General features: G+C 40.3%; 1 protein-coding gene across 1 annotated transcript in view; it reads left to right on the top strand.

Moving 5' to 3' along the window:
* The window catches only part of SLIT3 (slit guidance ligand 3), a 538785-nt gene that overhangs the window by 496250 nt on the left and 21576 nt on the right, over window positions 1-20959 (top strand). The window contains exons 30-32 of the mRNA XM_063120567.1: window positions 391-528; window positions 12488-12728; window positions 17510-17640. Coding sequence (XP_062976637.1) covers window positions 391-528; window positions 12488-12728; window positions 17510-17640 — 510 coding nt within the window. The remainder of the gene's footprint in view (window positions 1-390; window positions 529-12487; window positions 12729-17509; window positions 17641-20959) is intronic.

Below are 20959 nucleotides of genomic sequence, written 5' to 3'. Positions count from 1 at the left end.
AAGGCTGCGCCTTCAGGCTGCAGTTCAGAGCAGCAGCAGAGAACCAGGCCTGAGGAAGGTTTCTTCCAAACTGAGGAAGAGCTGGTGCATCTGACAGAAACTCTTCCTAGCGACAACTACTCAGTGCATGACTTCAAGGCCTGTTCTGTAGCTAATAGATACATAGAGGATGAACTAGAACAATTACAAATGCAACGCCTAGGGGAAAATATAACAAATAACATACTTCCCAATTTGGGCTGAACAATACTTATACTAATAACAAATGTTTTTGGTTTTTATCAGATTATGAGATATGTGGTGCCCTTTTGCTTTTGGTTGTATAACACTTTTATCCTTACATCATATAACAACGTGTGCTTAGCTTATGAATTGGTGCTCTTATTGCAGATGTGAATGCTTACCTGGCTACAGTGGAAAACATTGTGAAACTGATGATGATGACTGTGTGGGACACAAATGTCGCCATGGTGCATTGTGTGTGGATGCTGTCAATGGGTACACCTGCATTTGCCCTCAAGGCTTCAGGTAAGCATGGTCTCCTCCAGATAATAGATGATCTCTGAAATGGGAATGTGCTACTTCAGGCCTATGGAACTACCATAAGGTTCAGCAGCTCTTTTGATAATGTTTAGTAGCTCACTGTCTGCTGAGAAGACCATGGTAGACATGCACACTGTTGCTTTCAGTCATTTTTGGCCATTGGTCAGGGACTGTTAGGGCAGGCACAGTGAATGGAAAGAGAGCTGTCAAGTCTTGCAACACTTGTTAGTAAAGGAAGCCCACCTGTTTTCATCCATTGTTGATTCAGACTTCCAAGAGAATGGGTTTTTCAGGAAGGAGATTTATGTAACCAAAAGTCCTTAAATGCTAGGACATATTCCATACTTGGGGAGGGCAATACTGTTTTTTTGAAGAATATGGGAAGTGTTGTGCCAAAGCCTTTAAGAAGGAATTATTGCAAACTCCACAAATGTAGGTAGACAGTGCTTATGATATAGAAATTAAAGTGATTTTTAATTATGTCTACAGTTTTCTTGTATTGGTTTTGTGATAATTCAATGACCTTATGGAACATGCAGGTTAAGAGATGAGTCCCAAGTCAAGACAAAATGCCATTTGTGTGTTACTTTTAACATATTTAACATACCCTAATGTAATTAGCCCTAAGTACATGTAACTGAAATACTTCTTCATACAGAAAGTTGTAACTGAAGGACTTCTCCATACAGGGCATAGTTAAATTATGGAATTCACTACCACAAGATGTAGTGATGGACACCAGTCTGGATGGCTTTAAAAGGGAGTTGGATAAATTCCTGGAGGAAAAGGCTATATCAATGGCAGTTATGTGCTACTTCCATTATCTGTGGCAGTAAACCTCTGTGCACCAGTTGCTGGGGAACATGGGTGGGAGGGTGCTGTTGCACCATATCCTGCTTTGTTGGTCCCTGGTCAACAGCTGGCTGATCACTGTGTGACCCGAGTGCTGGACTAGATGGACCCTCGGTCTGATCCAGCACGACACTTCTTATGTTCCTTTTTATTCTCCTTCTGCACTTCAGGCAGATCACCTATCTCCTCGCCCTGGCACCTTGCAAGTTTATCTGGTTAAATATTTCTTTGATGCTTCAAAAAATCCCAATTAGATTAAAAACTGCTCTAAGGAGTGGTAGGAGATGACTTCATGATGAACAAGGACTCGTTAATCAGTGCTGTGTACAGCCTCTTTGGCTGCAAAGAGGAAGCATAGATTTGCCTACTCTCTATCTAGGAGGAGATTGTATGTTTGCTCAAAACATATTGAGTCCACTTCCATGCCAGGTTCACTACTTGTATCTTTATTTTCAGGACCGTGAATGTGTCTTCAGACCATTTCCACCATACTTAAAATGTTACAATTTTCTCCACATTTAAAGCTGAGTTCATTCAGAATATAAAGCCATGGCAAGCCCAAAGGCTGAGTAGAAATGTTCAAGTTATGTTTTCTGTTGTATAGAATTCTTACCTCACTAACCCTCCCCCATCACCCTAAGTGTCAAGATTCTGATTGTCATAAAAGTGCTTTGCTTTGGGGGTACAAGATGTCCATGTCTGTGCGTGACAATTTGAAGTTTACTTCTGACAGCTGCCAATAGATCTACTTTTCTGAAAATCTCACTGTATGTCAAAGATAAGGGCACTTCGCCAAATGGATTCATTAATCATTGCCTGGGGAGCTGGATACTGCTTCCTTCCAGACAAATATTTTCTGTATTTGAGAACACACACACACAGCACGACAGCAATAGCATCTGAAAAAATGGACTCTGATAAAATAGAAATGTGGAAGCATTTGTGAACCCTTTTCCTGGACATTGAACTCACAGCAATTTACTCTTTTTCCTCTTTTTTAATGTTCTTTTGTTATTACCACATACTTCTGTTGCTTTACTCTGCTTTTAGCATTTTGAAGAAGAGGTATTGATCTTTAGGGTGATGCAAGGCCATATTTTGTAAGCTCAGTGCTTACAAAATGTAAGATAAACAACTGAATTTCTTTGTCCAACCTGACTATTCTGTTCTCTCCTTATATCTTCTCTTGACTTTATGCTGGTTGCACAGAAAAAGGCTAATGGATATATTCATTTAAGTTCCTAAACCCATGTTCCTAAGAGCATATGTTTGTTGGTGGCACATTATTTTTGTTACTGGGAATGTACCATGCTTAAAAGTAACAACAAACAGATGCTTTTAGGAACAAAGCTTTTATGTAGTGGAGTATATATATATATATATATATATATATATATATATATCATACACACAGGGAGTTTGGCATGGTAAAATGTTTTCAGAATGTTTGTCCTGCCTTTCTGGCAAGTAGTCAAATATCCAAGGTAATCTAACAATCAGAATCAAAATTGTCTAAAGATGTCCTTAAGTTGACAACACAGAGAGGAAGTGTGATCTTCACAATATACTTTAGGAACAAAAGCTTGGTTTAGATTTAATCTATAGAATATAGAGCACAGATATGGTATTGTAATAAAACAACATGAGCAGCACAATCCCATACATGCCTGCTCAAAGTAAATCCCATTGAGTTCAATGGGATTTACTCCCAGGCAAGTGTGTATAGGATTGCAACCCTAGAGAGCGATCCTATGACCCCTAGACAGTTCGGATTCCTGGAACTGAGGTCCCCTCCCTCTCCCGGCGTAAAGAAAATTGCGCTGCCTACCTCTCGGAGGTTGAAAAGGCGGCCCGCCGGTGGGAATGGAGGGGCGGGGATGGCTTATGCTGTATCCCAAGGCCTCCCCAGTCTTCTCCCCTCCCCCTCTGCAACAACTCGGCTAGATGAACGAAAAAGCCCATTTAGCTAAGTTGCAGCATGAGAGACACAGCAGAGGTGAGGATTGCCTCTGCCGCACATCTCACTCTGCACTGAATAATCATAAGCACGTGAGTTCGGTGTTTTATGAGTATCAAGGGTGGATCCGATAGGATTGCACCCTTAATAGCTGGTATATTTTTTTATCTTGTACTGAATGCTCATACTTATCACTTTGCATACAGTGAGATTTGCAGTTGCCTACTGTCCACTTACACCCCATTATTTCACTCACAATGCACCTACAAGGTTCCTGTTTTTGCCAGACATACAGAAAGGACCTCTTAAAAATACCAAATATTGCATTGAAAACAAGCTATGCAAACTCGCCAATGTATGTAAGTTTACATAACTATGTAAACTTTTATGGGAAAGACCTGGGTTCAAATGCCTGCTCTGTCATAATCCTCACTGTGTGGCCTTGGTCAAGTCACCATCTTTCAGTTCAATGTAGCTAACAGATTATTTTGAAGAAAAAATGCAGTAACTTATTTTATGCTATGTTGACTTCTTTAGGGAAAGGGTGGGGGTACACATGATAAGTAAAAAGTTAGCCATAAAAATTTTAACAGAATCAAAGTTGCTTTCTTTTAGAGCAATAAAGGCTAAACTCTGTAATACACTTTTTACTCTTTATACATGGCAGTTTAAACTAAAGATTAAAATTCTGCTAACAAAATACTTTTACTTAATATGCTTTACATGAATTTGGCCTTCTCTATTTTCCTGGCAGGCTGCTCAACTGGGGATTTAGATCCCCCCCTTTTCCTTTTGGTAAAGACGGCAATTGCAAGCATTGTGAGCACCACACAGTTCAGTTCTCTGATGTGTGTGCATGTAAAATCAATTTCAATTCATTTACAAGAGAGTGCAGTGGTACATGCCTTGAGCATTAACCGTGCAGTTATTTGAAAGTCTAAATGGCAGTGAAAGAGTGGGATTGCTTGGGGTGGCTTATGGGGAATGGAAATGAGGATAATTGTAATAAACTGCAGCTATTGATAGTACCTTTGTCTAAAGTCTAAAGAAGTACAGAATGATCTTCTAATGAGTGTGTTGAGCTGCTTTCACACCAGACCTAGTGTGGGATTGCGATATCTCGTTCACTCACATTGTATGGCACTGAAATCCATTTGTAATTATGTAGGCTGACCATATGAAAAGGACGACAGGGCTCCTGAATCTTTAACAGTTGTATTGAAAAGGGAATTTCAGCAGGTATAATTTATATACATGCTGCACCTGGTGAAATTCCCTCTTCATCACAACAGTTAAAGCTGCAGGTGCCTTGCCCTCTCTTATATCTGGTCACTCTAGAAGGCAGGGCTCCTGCAGCTTTAACTGTTGTGATGAAGATGGAATTTCACCAACTGCAGCATGCATATAAATGACCCCTGCTGAATTCCCTTTTCTATGCAACTGTTAAAGATACAGGAGCCCTGTTCTCCTTTTCATATGGTCACCCTAAATTATGCCCTGTTTTTCCAGTGCTGGTTCTGTCTTTTTCTTCCTGCAGAAAGTCTGACTTGTTTGAGGAGGGGGAACAGCTCAGTCTTTACAGATGTAGATACATTTAAGATATAATCCTATGCATGTTTAGATACAAAAAAGACCTACAACTCCCAAAATTCCCCAGCTAGAAGTAATGGCTGGGGAATGCTGGGAGATGTAGGATTTTTTTTTGGTCTTAACATACACTTTTAGTGCTACTCTTCCACCTTTCTTAACTGCTGTGGTTTGGATATGGGCAGTGACATATTGGTCAGGTGAACCTACCCCAGGCTGGCACACATTCACTTTAACCTTTCAATAGGTACCATTTTATAACTCTTGTTACTTTTTAAAACAACAACAACAACAATCTCTTAACTATTGCTAAAATGCTTTTCAGGCTATCATTTCACAATAAAATTAACAAAATACTGTTTATGTTATAGTCATTAGTGTTTTAAACACGTCCAATCAACACTTCAAATCCAATTTTTAAAATTATTAAAACATTAGCAAAATACTGCTTAAGTGAAAGAGTGTGATAGCATTATAACACTATAATAGTAATTTTAAAAATAAAGTGGGGGGAGGCTTTCCCGTCACTGCCATTTTAATGTCTTGTTTCCGAATTAAACATTTCCAGCCAATACCTCCAGTCCAAAGCAAATGATTTATTAGTACTAGGAGCCACCTGTCTAGTACCAGCCCTGGAAACTCTGGTGCATAATATCTCTTAAGATCACCAGGCATGACAGAAGTCTTATACCAAACAAGAACTTCCATTTAAGAGCATGAAACCTGAACGTAGAGTATTCTCAAACATGCGTGTATATATACACATTTCATGTTTTAGGAAGTTGCTGAAAACTCTAATTTCTAAGCTTTCAGTCAAGTACACACATAAGAAATCATGTCATATGAGTTGCACACAGGCGTACTGCGTGAAAGAATAGCCATGTAAGAAGTTTGTCAGATTCAAAATGACTCTAAAATGGAGATAGAAGTTGGCAAAGATATGCTGCTCCTGTAATTTGGGTACTGAACTTTCGAGATCATCTCTTCTGGCCTTTGTTTTCATCCTTCTTAGTCCAAAGGCATAATTGCTAAGGAAGGGTTGGCTTTCCTTTATTTATTTAAAGTGCAATCCTATGCATGTTTATACAGAAAGAAGTCCTACAAGTCCCAGAATTCCCCAGCCAGTACAACTTTTTTTTTTGTCTAAACATGTGTAGCGTTGCAGCCTTAATGTATTTATATGGTATGTATATAAAGTCTTTCCTAGGTCGGCTTACAAAATGTGTGTGTGTGTGGGGGGGGGAATTATTTATTATTATTTATTTATATAGCTCCATCCTTTTTTAAAAATACAGTAAATTACAACTTAATAAGTAGAAAGACCACGTAAAATCAATGTAAAACCAATGTCAGAGTAACCCTATTAAAATATTAGAAAATAAAACATTTTTCATTTAATGCCAGAAAGGTAAGAAAGTAGGCATGAAGCAAACCTCGTTAGAGAGGCATTCTTTTTCTCAGATGCCACCACTGAGAAGGGTCTCTGATCTGGGGAGTGCTCATTTTGAAAATCTGTTAACAGGAGCCACTTTTAATCTTAAATAGGGTGAAGAGAGAGGAATGGGCAGCTCAGTTTTAGGAACTTACATGCAAAGATTGTCCCTTTTTTTGCAAATCGCAGTCAAGTAGATCTGGATTTATGCTCCGCAGAGCAGTAGCAAAGAAAGTTTATCTCATTCTTTATTGATAGCTAGGCAACTCTGAAGTAGCTTATTAGTCTGGATGCTTTTTCAATAAATAATAGGTTCTACCCTTCCCAAACATTGACTCTGTGGTTTTTGGTTTTTGCTTTGGTAAAAACTCTCTTTAGAATTCATGAACCCCTGGTAAGAAAGAGTCTGACTTGTTAAAACTTCCCTTTAGCAGTCCACCTGTTTTTCTGATAGATGTCACTCTAGAGGGGAAACATATATTACAACTACTGAACTTTGTATAATGCATGTTGCTTTATTTCTTTGTTATATAGCTGCTTCAAAAGTTCCCCTGCTGTGATATTTTGCAGCAAGGAATCTCAGCAGCAATCATTTAAGTAAACAGGGATCATATCAAACTGTAGAACCTAATCCTGCAGCCACAGGCACTTCATTCAAGTTGGAACCAGATGGCAGATTCACATTCCTCTTATTTAGATGTACAAATAGTGCCCCTGACAAATATTTGTGACAGTGGTAACTGAACAGCTGCATCAGTGAAGCCAGCCTGCAAATTGAGTGAGATTGCAGTTTCAACAGCACCGTCATGTACGTATAATGTCACAGGAACTGTCTAGAAATGTGGAGGCCTATTATTTATTTATTTATTTATTTATTGCCCACCTCTCCCTCTGGATCAAGGCGGGGAACAACATTAGATACCATAAAAAACATACAACTGATTAAAAACATATAAAACTGATACAATATTAAAATAATAGTCAAACATCTTAAAAGTCATCTGGGTAGGCCTGCCGGAAGAGATCAATCTTTATAGACTTCTTGAATTCAAAAAGACTATTAAATTGACGAATCTCTCCTGTCAGACCATTCCACAGTCCACTGGCATATTTATGTAGCAATTTCTTTGGGCTACTATTTGGGCCACAGTCCTGAACATACTGGCTTCAGAGTAGGTTGCACTGAAATCAGCAATACTTACTTTTGAGTATTTAAGAGCATTTTTTTATTTATGGGGGATTTATAGCCTGTCTTTTTATTTTTTAAAATAAGCACTCAAGGCACGTACAACATAATACTCAAATAAAACAATATACCTGACCAGTGGAGCCTGGTGGCTCTTATTTCAGTGGGGCAATGAATCTGCTCCAGGTTTTAGTCAGAACTCTAAATGAGCCATCCAAAGTGCTGAGCCGTTCTGCCTGAAACCTAGAGCGGATTCACAGCCCCACTGAAATAGGAGCTACCAGTGTCTGCTGGGCTTCACTGATTGGGCAGATGTTTCCTGGGATAACAGACTTGATAACAAATTCATTGTTATATTTGGCATTCAACTTTACAGTACAATGTCTAATAACTTTTACAATTGAGAACTACTTTTTTATTTAATGTAAAATAAGCTATACAGGTTGCCTAAACCTTTACCTCGTCTTCCTGCAATAACATTCCAATGCATAGAACTCTTCTAGAACAAACATTTCTCCTCGGCCCATTTGTTTAAATGTTGGCCACCACAAAGTCCCGCTGGTATATGAAACTTCTTGACCACTAAGATCAAGATCTGGGGACAGGAACTTCTTGCAATCCAGCTAGGCTGCTGGTCATTGCCAAATGTGTGTCTTCAGTTGGGGCTCTTAGCTTTGGAATCAGCTTCCCAGCAGTGTACGACAGATGCAGGAGCTTGCCCTTTTAAATGGGCTGAACAGATGTTTCTTTTTATGGCCAGTGTTCATCAGCAGTTTTAATGCTGCCTCTTGGTGTCATTTTGTTTCTTGGCGTGTGATTTCATTTGTATTGTGAAAACCTTAATTGTATCCCACTTTGGGAATTTGACAGTTCTGTGAAGCAGGCTAAAAATAAGCTAAATAATTAAAGCATCCAAGAAATGTGGAGGAACAGGCCCCAGTTAGTACTGGCTGCCCTCTACTTGGGTTTTCCATTACGAGAACTGTCTCAAGTCGGCAGTCTTTCTGTAGACATATGGAGTACGTCTGTGCAGCACTGGCAGGCTATTGTGCTATCGAAGAAATGTTTGTGGAGCACGTTTAGAAAAGTGTTGATATGCATTTTTATACAAGAGAAGATTATAGCAGAATATAAAGGGTAAAAAAGGGTTGAATCACAGTAATGCATTTTGACTTCACACTGTGTTTGAGAAAGTGGTAGGTCAATCCACCAGAGCATTAAGACATACTAAAATTGGTATCGTCAATCTCAGAATTTGCTCCAGCCTGTCTCTGCTCTCCTTTGCCTGTCACTGCAGATAGGATTAGATGTTGATAAGAAACAGAAGGATTATAGTGTGCAGTGCTTCTTTCATTTGATTTATGTGCACAGTGAAAGGAACACCTCTGTCACAAGCCCTTCTGTTATTGAGGGTTGGTGGCCTATGGATTTCAGTAGTAGCCGTGTTCTTCTTGATTTAAAATTCAAAAGTATATCAAGGCTGTAGCAAATATAACATTGCAAGTTAGAGGTTGGTGAGCCTTATAGCTGTTCATGTGGCTTTGAGTAAGTTCTAAAGGGCCCAGAATCAGGACAATTTGGATTGCAGATCAAAAAATCTGAATCTGTTTTCAAATCAGCTTAAGACTGGGATCTGCCTGCTACCCCTGTCCATTACACCATGCTGCTATTTTGAATTTAAGAAAGTTCTCGTGCACAAAATAGCTTCTGTTTGCAATAAGCATGCCAACACTATTTGATTTAAAATGGTGATAGTCAGAGGGCCATGGGTGGTTACAGGTTGCAGAGGTGATGCATGGATGGCAACATTTCTCCCCTCCTAGAGTGGTTACAAGAATGGTGATTTAAAGTGTGAGGCCAACTCAAGCATTGGAGAATAGTGCTGTACTCTGTTAATACACTGGAGAACAGGAGGATGTATAAAAGTATAAAAACAAATAGTTGTAACTTATGCAAAACTAAGCACTGTAACCAAGAGATTAAACTTCTAGAAGCCATAGACATTAAGTATTTTAACTTGAGTCAAGCTGAACTACATAGAATGTGTGATGACATTTAAGGGATACTTCTATAATGCCTTTGGAGTAGTTTCCCCTTCTTTCGAATGAGTGGAGATGGCCACATCTGGTAGATCTTGCAAAGGTATCTTGATGGGAAACTACTAAGGAAAAAAAATCTGTGGAAAGGTTCATGAAACAGGGACAGGTTATGAAGGATTTTTCCTAGTTTTGGTTTATTTTTCCCCATTTTTGCAGTAGTATATCTCTGCAGGTTTGGGATCTATAAGCTTATCTTATTTTACATAGTAGTCTGCACAGTCTTTACTTCTACTTTCAATTAGCCTTAGTTTGAATTACTTAGGCTGTGTTCGCTGCAGAGGCTAATTGTTAGGAAGTCTTATTTATTCCTTTACATCAAAGTAAACTTCATTGAATCCAGAGGGGGTTACTTCAGAGTAATCATATTATGGTATTTATATGCCACCTTTTACCCTCCTTCTTTTGGAACATTTGGCTTCAGTGCAGAGAAGTTGTGAACTTCACACATATTTTCAATTCTTAAACTATGCATTTTTACACCTCATGCATTTGCTTAAAGGGTTTTGCTGCAACAAAGACCTGAATAACCAGCAAGCACATACAACAACACGATCTACATCACAGCAAAATGTTCTTTACATCTTCTGTATGCTATGGTGTGACTTTCACCACATTAGTTATTCACAAGATGTCGTGGCTCCAAACGATCAGAATATGCTAATAATACTCATTATTCTATGCAAATTGTTGGTCAGTTTTGGAAGTTGTTGTAAAGAGGAACTCGGGGGCAAACAGCAAGTGCATTGATGGATCTCTCTACAAAAAAGAAAAAATGAAATAAACCTTCCTGTTTCTCTCAGCTTAGCCACATTGCCTGCTTAATGTGGAAGGCTAGCAGTATTTGAAAATTAGGTGAGCCCAGCTAGCCTAATGGGCATGCCATTTCAATCTACTGTTTACAGTGAGAACAATCAAGTCGCCTCTTGTTGAAAGGTCACAGTAGTTCTCCACGCATTGGCCCCCACCCTGGGATTGTGTGTTTTTCTGCGAGGTGTCTGTCATTACTATCCCACAAGGGAAAGCAAATTGCCTGGAAAACATTCAGACAAATGCTGATACTAGGAAACACTGTAGGGGAAATACCCAGTGCCTATATTATTCAAAAGTTTAATCTCGAACCACTTCTTCCTATTCTTATTCAGTCTTGTATTATGGATCAGTTAGCGGAAGCATCCAGGTTGGAGTTTGAAGTCTTGTGTCCCATATAACAATTTTCTTACATGCATCTGGATTCCTTGTAGAAACAAGCATGAACCCCCTAACTTGTCTCTTTTACTGCTAGGGATATGAAGCAGCTCCAAATTTACTGCATGTGCAATAAGACTCAGAAGCTAGTAGTGAGGCTAGATTTTTTCTATTATTATTATTATTATTTACAATATTTATATACCGCTCAATTATCTAACACAGATTCCAGAGCGGTGAACACAGGCATTAACAGTAAAAGAAAGATTACAAAAGGAAATTTAAATTGTTCAAATTATAAACAAAGAAACCAGAAAAACAGTGGCTTGTCAGTTGAGGGAAGGCATAAGCTAGACGTATTAGTAAGGGTTACATTAGACATGACATTTTGCATGTAGTTTCCCCTTGCATAGTTGAAGTCCTTTTAAAAAATAGGAGTGGTGGGCCAGATCAGGACTGTGCTCTGCATTTTTTATTAGGTGTTTTATTATTGTATGTTACCTTGGCAGCACTCCCGGACTGAGATTCAGATAAGAAATAATTTAAATAAATAAATAGAGGGGGACTTCAAGTCCCTGCCCCTACCATGGCTCCAGTCAGAATCCACATGCCATGCTTACTATTCACAATGGGATGAGAGCCCCCGTTGGCGATAACGGAAGCTTTCCTCCCATTGCGAATAGCAGGCACAGTGAAGCAATTCCCATTGGGATCGTGGCAGGAACAATCATTTAAATCCCCCCTATACATACACATACACACACCACAGTCCTGATCCAACTCAGGGCCTCCCTCTGCAAATATTCTCTTTTAAACAAAATCAACTGGGTAAGGGCAAACATGTGACAAATACCACTAAAATGTAAAGAGTTGAATTCCAGTTCAAACTTGGTTTCAGTTTTTAATCAGAATGTAGGCAGAATGTGGATACAAACAGAACAAATAAAAAGTGAGTTGAAACTTTCTAAAAGAAAGAAAGAAAACAAAACAAGAATGGTAATTGCAAAGCAAGTACTTATATAAATCATTAATTTTGAAAACTGTCAGAATTTATGTCTTCCTTTGAATTATTTGGTTGGTTTCATTTTTGTTGTTGTTTTTCTTTCTAAATGTCACATGAATATCTATCCTAATTGAATATTTAGCATACAAATAATTCAGGCACATATTTTTATTTAAATAAGACTTTAGTGGACTGTTTCTCTAGCCTGAAATTTGTTTGGTGAAGCCATGTATCTGAATTTGATGATTTTCCATTGGGGGCAGATAGAAGTGGTTAATATGCGATATTCCTTGCTCATGCAGTTTGATGAAGTGTACCGATGAGCATATATATGGAATGGGTTATCCATACAATATTCCGTGGGATGATTCTCCATTTATTAACTAATTCAGGACTTTTCTTCGTAATTATCTTGGTAATGATTATCTGATACCCATAGTTTTTCATATGTGCATGCTGATGGGATTACTTAAAAATCAACATGAGATCTGGAAATGTTAATTCAGATTTGGCGCAGTATTTGTCACCACCGTACATTGGAGCAGCAGAGGTTGACAACAGTTAGATTTGACTCCCACATCATTCAACTTATGCCTAATGCTGGTGAGGTCAGAATAACATTTTTCTTTTCCTATTTTTAAAGTGGCCTCTTCTGTGAAAATCCTCCACCGATGGTTCTGCTGCAGACCAGCCCTTGTGACTACTATGAATGCCAAAACGGAGCGCAGTGCATTGTAGTACACCAGGAACCAGTCTGTCGTTGCCTGGCTGGTTTTGCTGGCCAGAAGTGTGAGAAACTCATTACTGTCAATTTTGTTGGGAAGGATTCCTATGTTGAGCTGCCACCAGCCAAAATCCGCACTCAGGCCAACATCTCCCTTCAAGTAAGTCATACATGTAAGATTACAAGTGTTTGGTCAACCCAAATTATTATTATTATTATTATTATTATTATTATTATTATTATTATTATTTATTTATTTATTTATTTATTTATTTATATAGCACCATCAATGTACATGGTGCTGTACAGAGTAAAACAGTAAAAAGCAAGACCCTGCCGCATAGGCTTACATTCTAATAAAATCATAATAAAACAATAAGGAGGGGAAGAGAAAGCAAACAGGCACAGGGTAGGGTAAACAGGCACTGGGTAGGGTAAAACTAACAGTATAAAGTCAGAACAAAATCAAGTTTAAAAAGCTTTAGGAAAAAGAAAAGTTTTTAGCTGAGCTTTAAAGACTGCGGTTGAACTTGTAGTTCTCAAATGTTCTGGAAGAGCGTTCCAGGCATAAGGGGCAGCAGAAGAAAATGGACGAAGCCGAGCAAGAGAAGTAGAGACCCTTGGGCAGGCGAGAAACATGGCATCAGAGGAGCGAAGAGCACTAGCGGGGCAATAGTGTGAGATGAGAGAGGAGAGATAGGAAGGAGCTAGACAGTGAAAAGCTTTGTAGGTCAACAGGAGAAGTTTATATTGGATTCTGAAGTGAATTGGAAGCCAATGAAGAGATTTCAGAAATGGAGTTACATGGTCATTTTTGAACTACAATTCTAGTTCAAAAATCTTTCAGTGGTCTTTCTGTCCCATGTAATGTGTAAATGTGCCTGAGGTGAGCAGTCCCCATTCCAGCCATCACTAAAAGGATCACCTGATGTCTTTAGCAGCTAATTAATCTACTTTATTCCACAAGCACTTGATGCAATTTACAAATCTCTTTGTGGGAGAAATCCATGACCTCTCCCCTAATAAGATACCTGAAAGCAGAAAAAAGAGGAAAAACAACTTACTTTTACTTGCAATTTTTAATACTTCTAGCCCACCTACCCACCCCCATCACTTTGGAATAAAGATGCAAAATATGTCATGTGAGCTATGAGCTCAGACACTTTCATTTGCATAGGCCACATTTTGAGCTTGATTTTGAAAATAGGTTTATAACAAAAGCATATTTTGGATGGTAACACGAAAGCCAGACTTGTTTACTACATGGATCTTTCACAGATGGTGTTCTCAAAGCTTATTTTGCAGTTAAAACATTGCTTCTCCATCTGGTAGCTAATTGCCACTCAAGTAAAAATTAGTTTTTACTAAGCATCTCTTAAAACAGGGTTAAGGAGAGCTTCCTAATGAAAAGAACTCACACATAAATAAAAGTTATTTTCAACTTACCAGCTTGGGAGTACTTCATTTGATTCCCCCCCCCCTTTAATGTGAATATTTAGCTTTTAAATACTGCCATTTGTCTTGGACGTTAAAAAGAATACTCTGTTGACATATTGGCAGCAGAAATAATTAGAACCAACTTTTGTTCTTGGTGGCTACCTCAAACACCATATTTTGGGTCCTTTAAACAAGGAAGTATGTAGGACGTTGTGTACTGAAGCTGCAGAGATGACAGCTATAATGCAAGTCCTTCAAAACATATGTGACTAGTTATAACATAAAATCTATTGAATCTGCTTTGCCATGCCAATAGTGGCAGTGAAGAGACCTTCCTCAGACAACGCTGCTGTCCATCAGAGTTCTTTTGAGTGCCTGACAATGCAATTCTATACATTTCTACTCAGAACCAAAGGCTATTGAGTTCAATTAGATTTACTCCCAGGAAAGTGTGTATAGCTGGGGTGTGGGGTACCTTGTTGGAGTCCCAGCATCCCTGATCATTGGCAATGTTGGCTGGGGCTGATGGGAATTGGAGTTGACCAACATCTAAAGAGCCATAGGGCCCCTAACCCTGGTGTATAGGATTGCAGGCTAAGATGCACTTCTCAAGTTAGTAGGAACAATAGTGTTAAGCTATAAGTTTTATTATTCACACTTTTAAAGGGTGGGGCTCTCATTTGGCAGTTTCCCACAAAAATAGCTGTCACCAGCTGCTATTTCCCCCCAGAGGTGTGGTTTTTGTGAGCAAACTGGTATGGGACACTAATCTGGATAAGATAGAGTAACCATATGAAAAGGAGGACAGGGCTTCTGTATCTTTAACAGTTGTATTGAAAAGGGAATTTCAGCAGGTATCATTGTTATACATGTAACACCTGGTGAAATTCCCTCTTCATCACACCAGTTAAAGCTGCAGGAGCCCTGCCCTCTATTGTATTGGGGCACTCTAGTACAGATCCTGCAGCTTTAACTGTTGTGATGAAGAAGAAATTTCCCCAGGTTCTCCATATATACAAACGACACCTGCTGAAATTCCCTTTTAAATACAACTGTTAAAGATACAGGAGCCCTGTCCTCTTTTTCATATGGTCAGCCTAGATAAGGAGCACATGCTGATTTGGAGTCCAGCAGCTGTTTGTTTTCCCGAAATAAAAGTACCCCATTTAAGCACACTTTTTAAAAGTGTGTATAACATAATGTGTAGTTGCCCCTTGATGGCCTGCTGTCACTTGCTTGCAAAGCCCTTTGTAGATAAAATAGCTCACATGCAGACCCCACTTGGGACACCAAACGTGACAAAGGGCCTTCCTAGACGAGGCCTTAGCGCGCATTCTGTCCCGGCTTCCCTGCTGTGCGTCCAGATGACGCACAGGGGAATCCGCAGACAGGCCGCGCTGAGGCCTGGTCTTACCCGCCATAAGCGAAGTCGCTTATGGCGCGCCTTTTCCCCAGCTCCGGCCTCAGGCCGGAGCTGGGGAAAGTGTGGAGAGTTCCGCGGCTTTTCGCGGCTCCTCGCTTACTCGCGAGGAGCCGCGAAAAGCCACGGACCTGGCACGATGCGCTGTGCCCATCGTGCCAGGAGGTGGGTGATCCGGGGGGGGGGGGAAGATGGCAGAGGGCGACGAAGGAGACAGCGAGGTGATGGCAGAGGGCGACGAAGGAGATGTTGGGGGGGGGCGGAGGGCGACGAAGGAGACGATGAAGTGATGGCAGAGGGCGACGAAGGAGATGGTGGGGGGGCGGAGGGCGACGAAGGAGATGGTGGGGGGGGCGGAGGGCGACGAAGGAGATGGTGGGGGGGCGGAGGGCGACAAAGGAGATGGTGGGGGGGCGGAGGGCGACGAAGGAGACGGCGAGGGGGGCGGATGGGGGGGATTAAATTAAAAAAAACCCTTACCTTCTCCGGCGGCTTCGGGCCCCACATGGCCCCTTTAAAAAAAAAAAACATGGCCGACGCTGCAGGGCTTCCGTCGTCCCTGCGGGTCGGCCGTCTAGGAGGCTGGGCGGCGCGCGTTAAACTTAGCACGCCGTAGCCCCGCCTCCCTGCCGGCTTATCCCGGCAGGTCTAGCAAAGCCCAAAGAATCCAGCGATTGCTGCTGGTTTGTATAGGCCTGGTTCAGACATAATGGAGGAGTGTGTAAGCTTTCGCTTCCATTTTTAAACTAACCAGGGTTCTCTGTTACATATGAACTCAGAATAACTGAAGTTTAAACTGTGGTTAGAGAACAAGGCAGGAACATAAATCATAACTTGCTTCTGTCATGTCTGAACAAACCATTGCTTAAACTGACCAGAATTCCGCCAGCTTCAGGCATAACAAGGAATTCCGGTTAGTTTAAAAGTGGAACAAAAGCTTCCAATTTTCCTGCAGCCATATCAGAGGGGGAGTGGGGAATGGGAAGCCTGTGAAACCAGGCTCCTGACAGTTAGTGAATGTTATCTAAAGTCTGGTTTAGCATTACATCTGAAATGACCTAGGCAGGATCTACACTACTGCTTTAAAGCAGTTTGTAACAGTTTTGTTGGGGCCCAGGACACACTCCATATACAGTTGTCAAAACAGTTATAAAACGCTTTAAAGCAGTAGTGTAGATCCAGCCCCATTGTAGATCAATTGTAAATCAACTGATACTACTGGAGCACGCAGATGGGATATTTGGTGAGTTGCAGTTGACCAGTTGACCCCATCCTGTCCTGGCATGTTACTGCAGTATTTCTTGAAGCCATTGTAAATAGCTTACTTATTTTAATTCCTTCAGTTGATGGCTGCTGTTTCTATCATTAATATGTGCTTGAATAACGTTTCTAGAATTTTATTATGTTAGATTTAACATTTTATTTCTAAGCCACCTTGAGCTGTGGAGGAGGTGAGATAAAAGTGTTTTATTTAAAATGATTGTTTTATTTGGGGGAGGGATATACTGTTTAAAGCATTATGCTAACCAGTTTGGGTGCTTTTGAAGCAGGAAAGTTGGATATAAATTATGAAAACAAGCAAACTCAGGATTTGCAGTTCAGTCTTTGTTTGCAATAGTAGTTCTGATATACATTTCAAGCTCCGTCTGTTTGCAAGCTTCCCTCTTTGGAACTGACCTGGCGGATGTTTGACATAAGCAATGAGTCGCACTGTAGATCTTTTCACCGGTGTTTCTTACAGTACAGAAATTGTGTGTATTCACTGTCTGTGAGCATTTGTGCTAACAAAGGTCTGTGTATATAATAAGCACAGTAGCTATGATCTGTTTCCCAGTTTCCATTGCATACAGAGATGCCTGCTGGAATGTCTTACTGATGCTACATAAAATAGTGTGCATAAACAAATGACCCAATTTCTTCACGAAATAGCTGAGTGCAGTGGCATTGGGGAAAATGCTTTGGTATCCACTATTCTATAACTGCACATGAAATAATACTCATTGTAAAGGTACAGAAATGCATTGTGTATTTGCCTTTGCCTCCTTTTACATCACTGTTAATTTTCTTCACTTTGACATTCAAAGGTAGCAACAGATAAAGACAACGGCATCTTATTATACAAAGGGGACAACGATCCTCTGGCTTTAGAGTTGTATCAAGGTCATGTGAGGCTTAGCTATGACACGTTGAACTCTCCGCCCACAACTATATACAGGTAAGTCACTGATTTAGGAAGTGAAGTTTTCCTTTTAAAAGTAAAACCACTTAGTTTGTCTCTATTTTTTTCCTTACAATATGTAAGCAATTTATGCGTGTTTAGTATTTTTGCTTTCAATTTCATTTTCCTTGTCAGTGATGAGTGAAAGATGTAGTTGGGATAAGTGGGGAAGAGAGGTTCCCCCACTTTCCCCCAGACATTCCATTCAAAAAATAGGCAAAATCCAGTATTTTTGTAGACCCTTGTTTCATTATACTACAGACTTCTTGCTCTGAGTTTAATCCTGACCCAGAACTAGTTCTGTTCCTTTTGATCCTCTCTTCATCACCACTTCTAAGGAATGAAGCCCATGGTTTTCAGGTGAATTATCATGAGCTATCTGGTCTAGTCCCTTAATTTGAGGTAGAGACATTTATGCTTTGGGGCAGAGAGGCAACTATAAAGTATCATACCCAGCCCCTTTCATAGATCAATTGCAGCTACTGCCACAAGCAGTGAGCAGGTGCACGTCAGAAAAGTGCTTACAGAGCAAATAGCAATAGATAACTTTCACAACAAAGACAGTCCATATCCACAATGAATAGATTTTAAAAGCGAAACCATTAGTGAGTCTGACCTGAAGAAAATATCCTTTTCTGGCCACAAGTATGGTGATCATCAAATAATAAGAACAGGCGTTTTACACATCACTTGTATTTGCCATGAGTACACTGATACTTCCCACAAAGAACTTGTAAATGATTCGTGTATGTTTAATGTGCATCATGGAGACAAGCTTGATCGGGGCTCCTGGATGTTTAATTTATTGGGTATGTATTAAAACATTTATATTCTCTGCACTTCTGTTGCAAAGACATGATTTAAGGGGCTTACAGCATTTAATAATGGCAGTTTCATAAAACAAGATTATAAAACAATGACCAAGGAGGCAGGCTCAACAGTGCAAGCCAAAGCACAAAAACGTCATGTTTGCTGTTCACACTTTGCACATTTGCTGTGAGAATGCTGAGTGTATACCTGTGCCAAAGACAACTGCTATGTAAGGGGTGCTTCTAAACAAACAGTTCCTAGTGGTACCGATACAAAATCGTTGCACAGCTCTTCTGTTGTGCCTTCCTTAATGAAACATTTATGGTAAGAAAATGTCCTGAAAACGGCATTGTTCCAGGAAGCCTTTCCTTAATGACCAGCCATGGTTCACTTTTCATTTTGCTTCTTTTAAAATCTATTTTAAAGTGCTTTATTCTGTTTTTATTTTATTTTATCTTGTACACCGCTCCGAAATTTTGAATGGGGAGCGGTATATAAATGTTGTAAATAAATAAATAAATAAAATTTAAAAGTTTTTAAAAGCAGTGAGGAAACACAGGAAGGTTACAAGTGGGAGACAACAATTTCTGGACCACCTGTAAAATTCTATGAATGAGGCTGAGCAACTGCACAATAAATGCCTTGTCTGGAAGCACCGGAGCCCCTCTGAAAGGGAGCAAAACTCAACAACTGAGTCAAAGGACATTTTTATTAGATTCCAACATCCTGTCCCTAGTTGTGGTACTTTCTGATGCCCCAGAGGAACCAAAGATAGAATCTTTTATTTTAAAGGGATCCTATCGCTCTGCACAGTAAACTTAAATGGTCCAATTTTATGTATGGAGAAGCAGGAAGCTGCTTACAGAGTCTCAATTCTTCATGTGAATTTTTTTAATACTCCGGAAACAAGGCAGGATGGGTAATTAGCTCAGTTTGGAGCTGCCGTCTGTTCCTTTCAGGGGCCCGTGTTCTGTGCAACAGAGTGGCAGCAAACTCTGTAGGCTGCTTTCTCTGCCGGCGGTGTATTGACTAATTAGGCTGTACATTGGCTTCAGCAAACTCTGTCCTGGAACAGAAAGGCCAATCGTTAGGTCTGAGCTAGCCTGTCTTCCCATCGTCAGGGTTTTTGTTGGTTACTTCCACCAGTGATTATAGCCTGGTGGGACAGCCATGAAAACAGACTCTTTATTTTGCAGCTAATCCTAATTGATTCCATGTTATAGCAAAGGCAGAGTTGTTACAGCAGTTTTATGCCACTAATTAGAACATAGGGAAAGGCTCATTAGTTGCAGACAACACATGAGGTGACAGATCAGAGCGGGCGCCTGCTCCCTATTGTTGATAGCAGAATGCTGTCCTGACAAGGGGCTGTTTCTGATATCACAGCATTTTATGGATCCTCTCCTTCCTGGAAAAGTTACCCGTGGCGTTGAGCATCAGTGTCCTCATTATTCCTGTGCCCTTCATATTGATCAAGGAGGAGGTCTCCATTCGGAATGACACCTCATTACCATAAGATTAATGGCCTGCTCGCTGACTGTGTTTTGCACTATGTGATCTGTTGAGATGGTGAAAGCTGCTGCTTAATGTGATGCCCTTTCTGAAATGTCACTCTAATCTTTTATTAGTTTAAGGAGCATAGCAGAATGAGGATTAGCATCAACCTCAGTAGAAAAGACTGGGCTAAGGGAGAAAAACTGCTGCTAAAGAATGTCAAAAGACCAGGGAGGCAGGGTACCTTCTAAGTGGATTAGATGTTTTCCCCCTTCGTGAGTAGGTTTTAGAATGGGGGAAATTCCAATTCCTTTTGGGTCTTACTCTGGAAATGGTCATGTTTTCCTAGCAGTAAATCTGGGGTGCTATCGAGAAATCCCGTGATGCCGATTGGGACCCTGCTGTGGGCCAAGCCAGGCCCACCAGTTGAGAGGGATTGGCATGTCAGGAGGCAGAGGCCACAGAAAATACTCTGTTCATCAAAGGCATACAGCTATTTCATGTGCTCATAAGTCCACTGCCACCAAGCACTACCGTCCACACCATGATATGAGGCCAATCCAGACAACAACTGTCACAATCAGAAAGCAGGAAAATATATACAGAGCAGATACCTCAAAAAAATGAGCCAAAGTATGTATCACACATGATATAAAATATATGATCAAGGAATTCAAAAAAAGATTCTGTAGAAAGCATTTACCTATTTTAGAGCTTGGGGAACATAAAATTACAGGTTGGGAGATGACAGCACACACTGATTTTTCTTTCTCCCCCCCCCTTTCATTATCTTTCCTCCCTTCCCTTCGCTTCCTTCTTTTCTCTCTCTCTCCCTCCCTCCCTCTCTCTCTCCCCCCTCTCTCTCTCTCATATATGCATAGAGACAGTTCTCATACAACCACGCATAACATACACTTCTTTTCTCTCTCTTTCAATACCAGATACTAGGGATAAACAACAGGAAATCCTGTTGTGGTCATGCTGTGCTTGTGAGCTTCCCAAATCAATACCT

The sequence above is a fragment of the Elgaria multicarinata genome, chromosome 3, assembly GCF_023053635.1.
Source record: "Elgaria multicarinata webbii isolate HBS135686 ecotype San Diego chromosome 3, rElgMul1.1.pri, whole genome shotgun sequence".
Taxonomy (NCBI): Eukaryota; Metazoa; Chordata; class Lepidosauria; order Squamata; family Anguidae; genus Elgaria; species Elgaria multicarinata.
The sequence above is the reverse complement of the archived record's forward strand: the minus strand, read 5'-3'. Positions and strand labels throughout refer to the sequence as shown.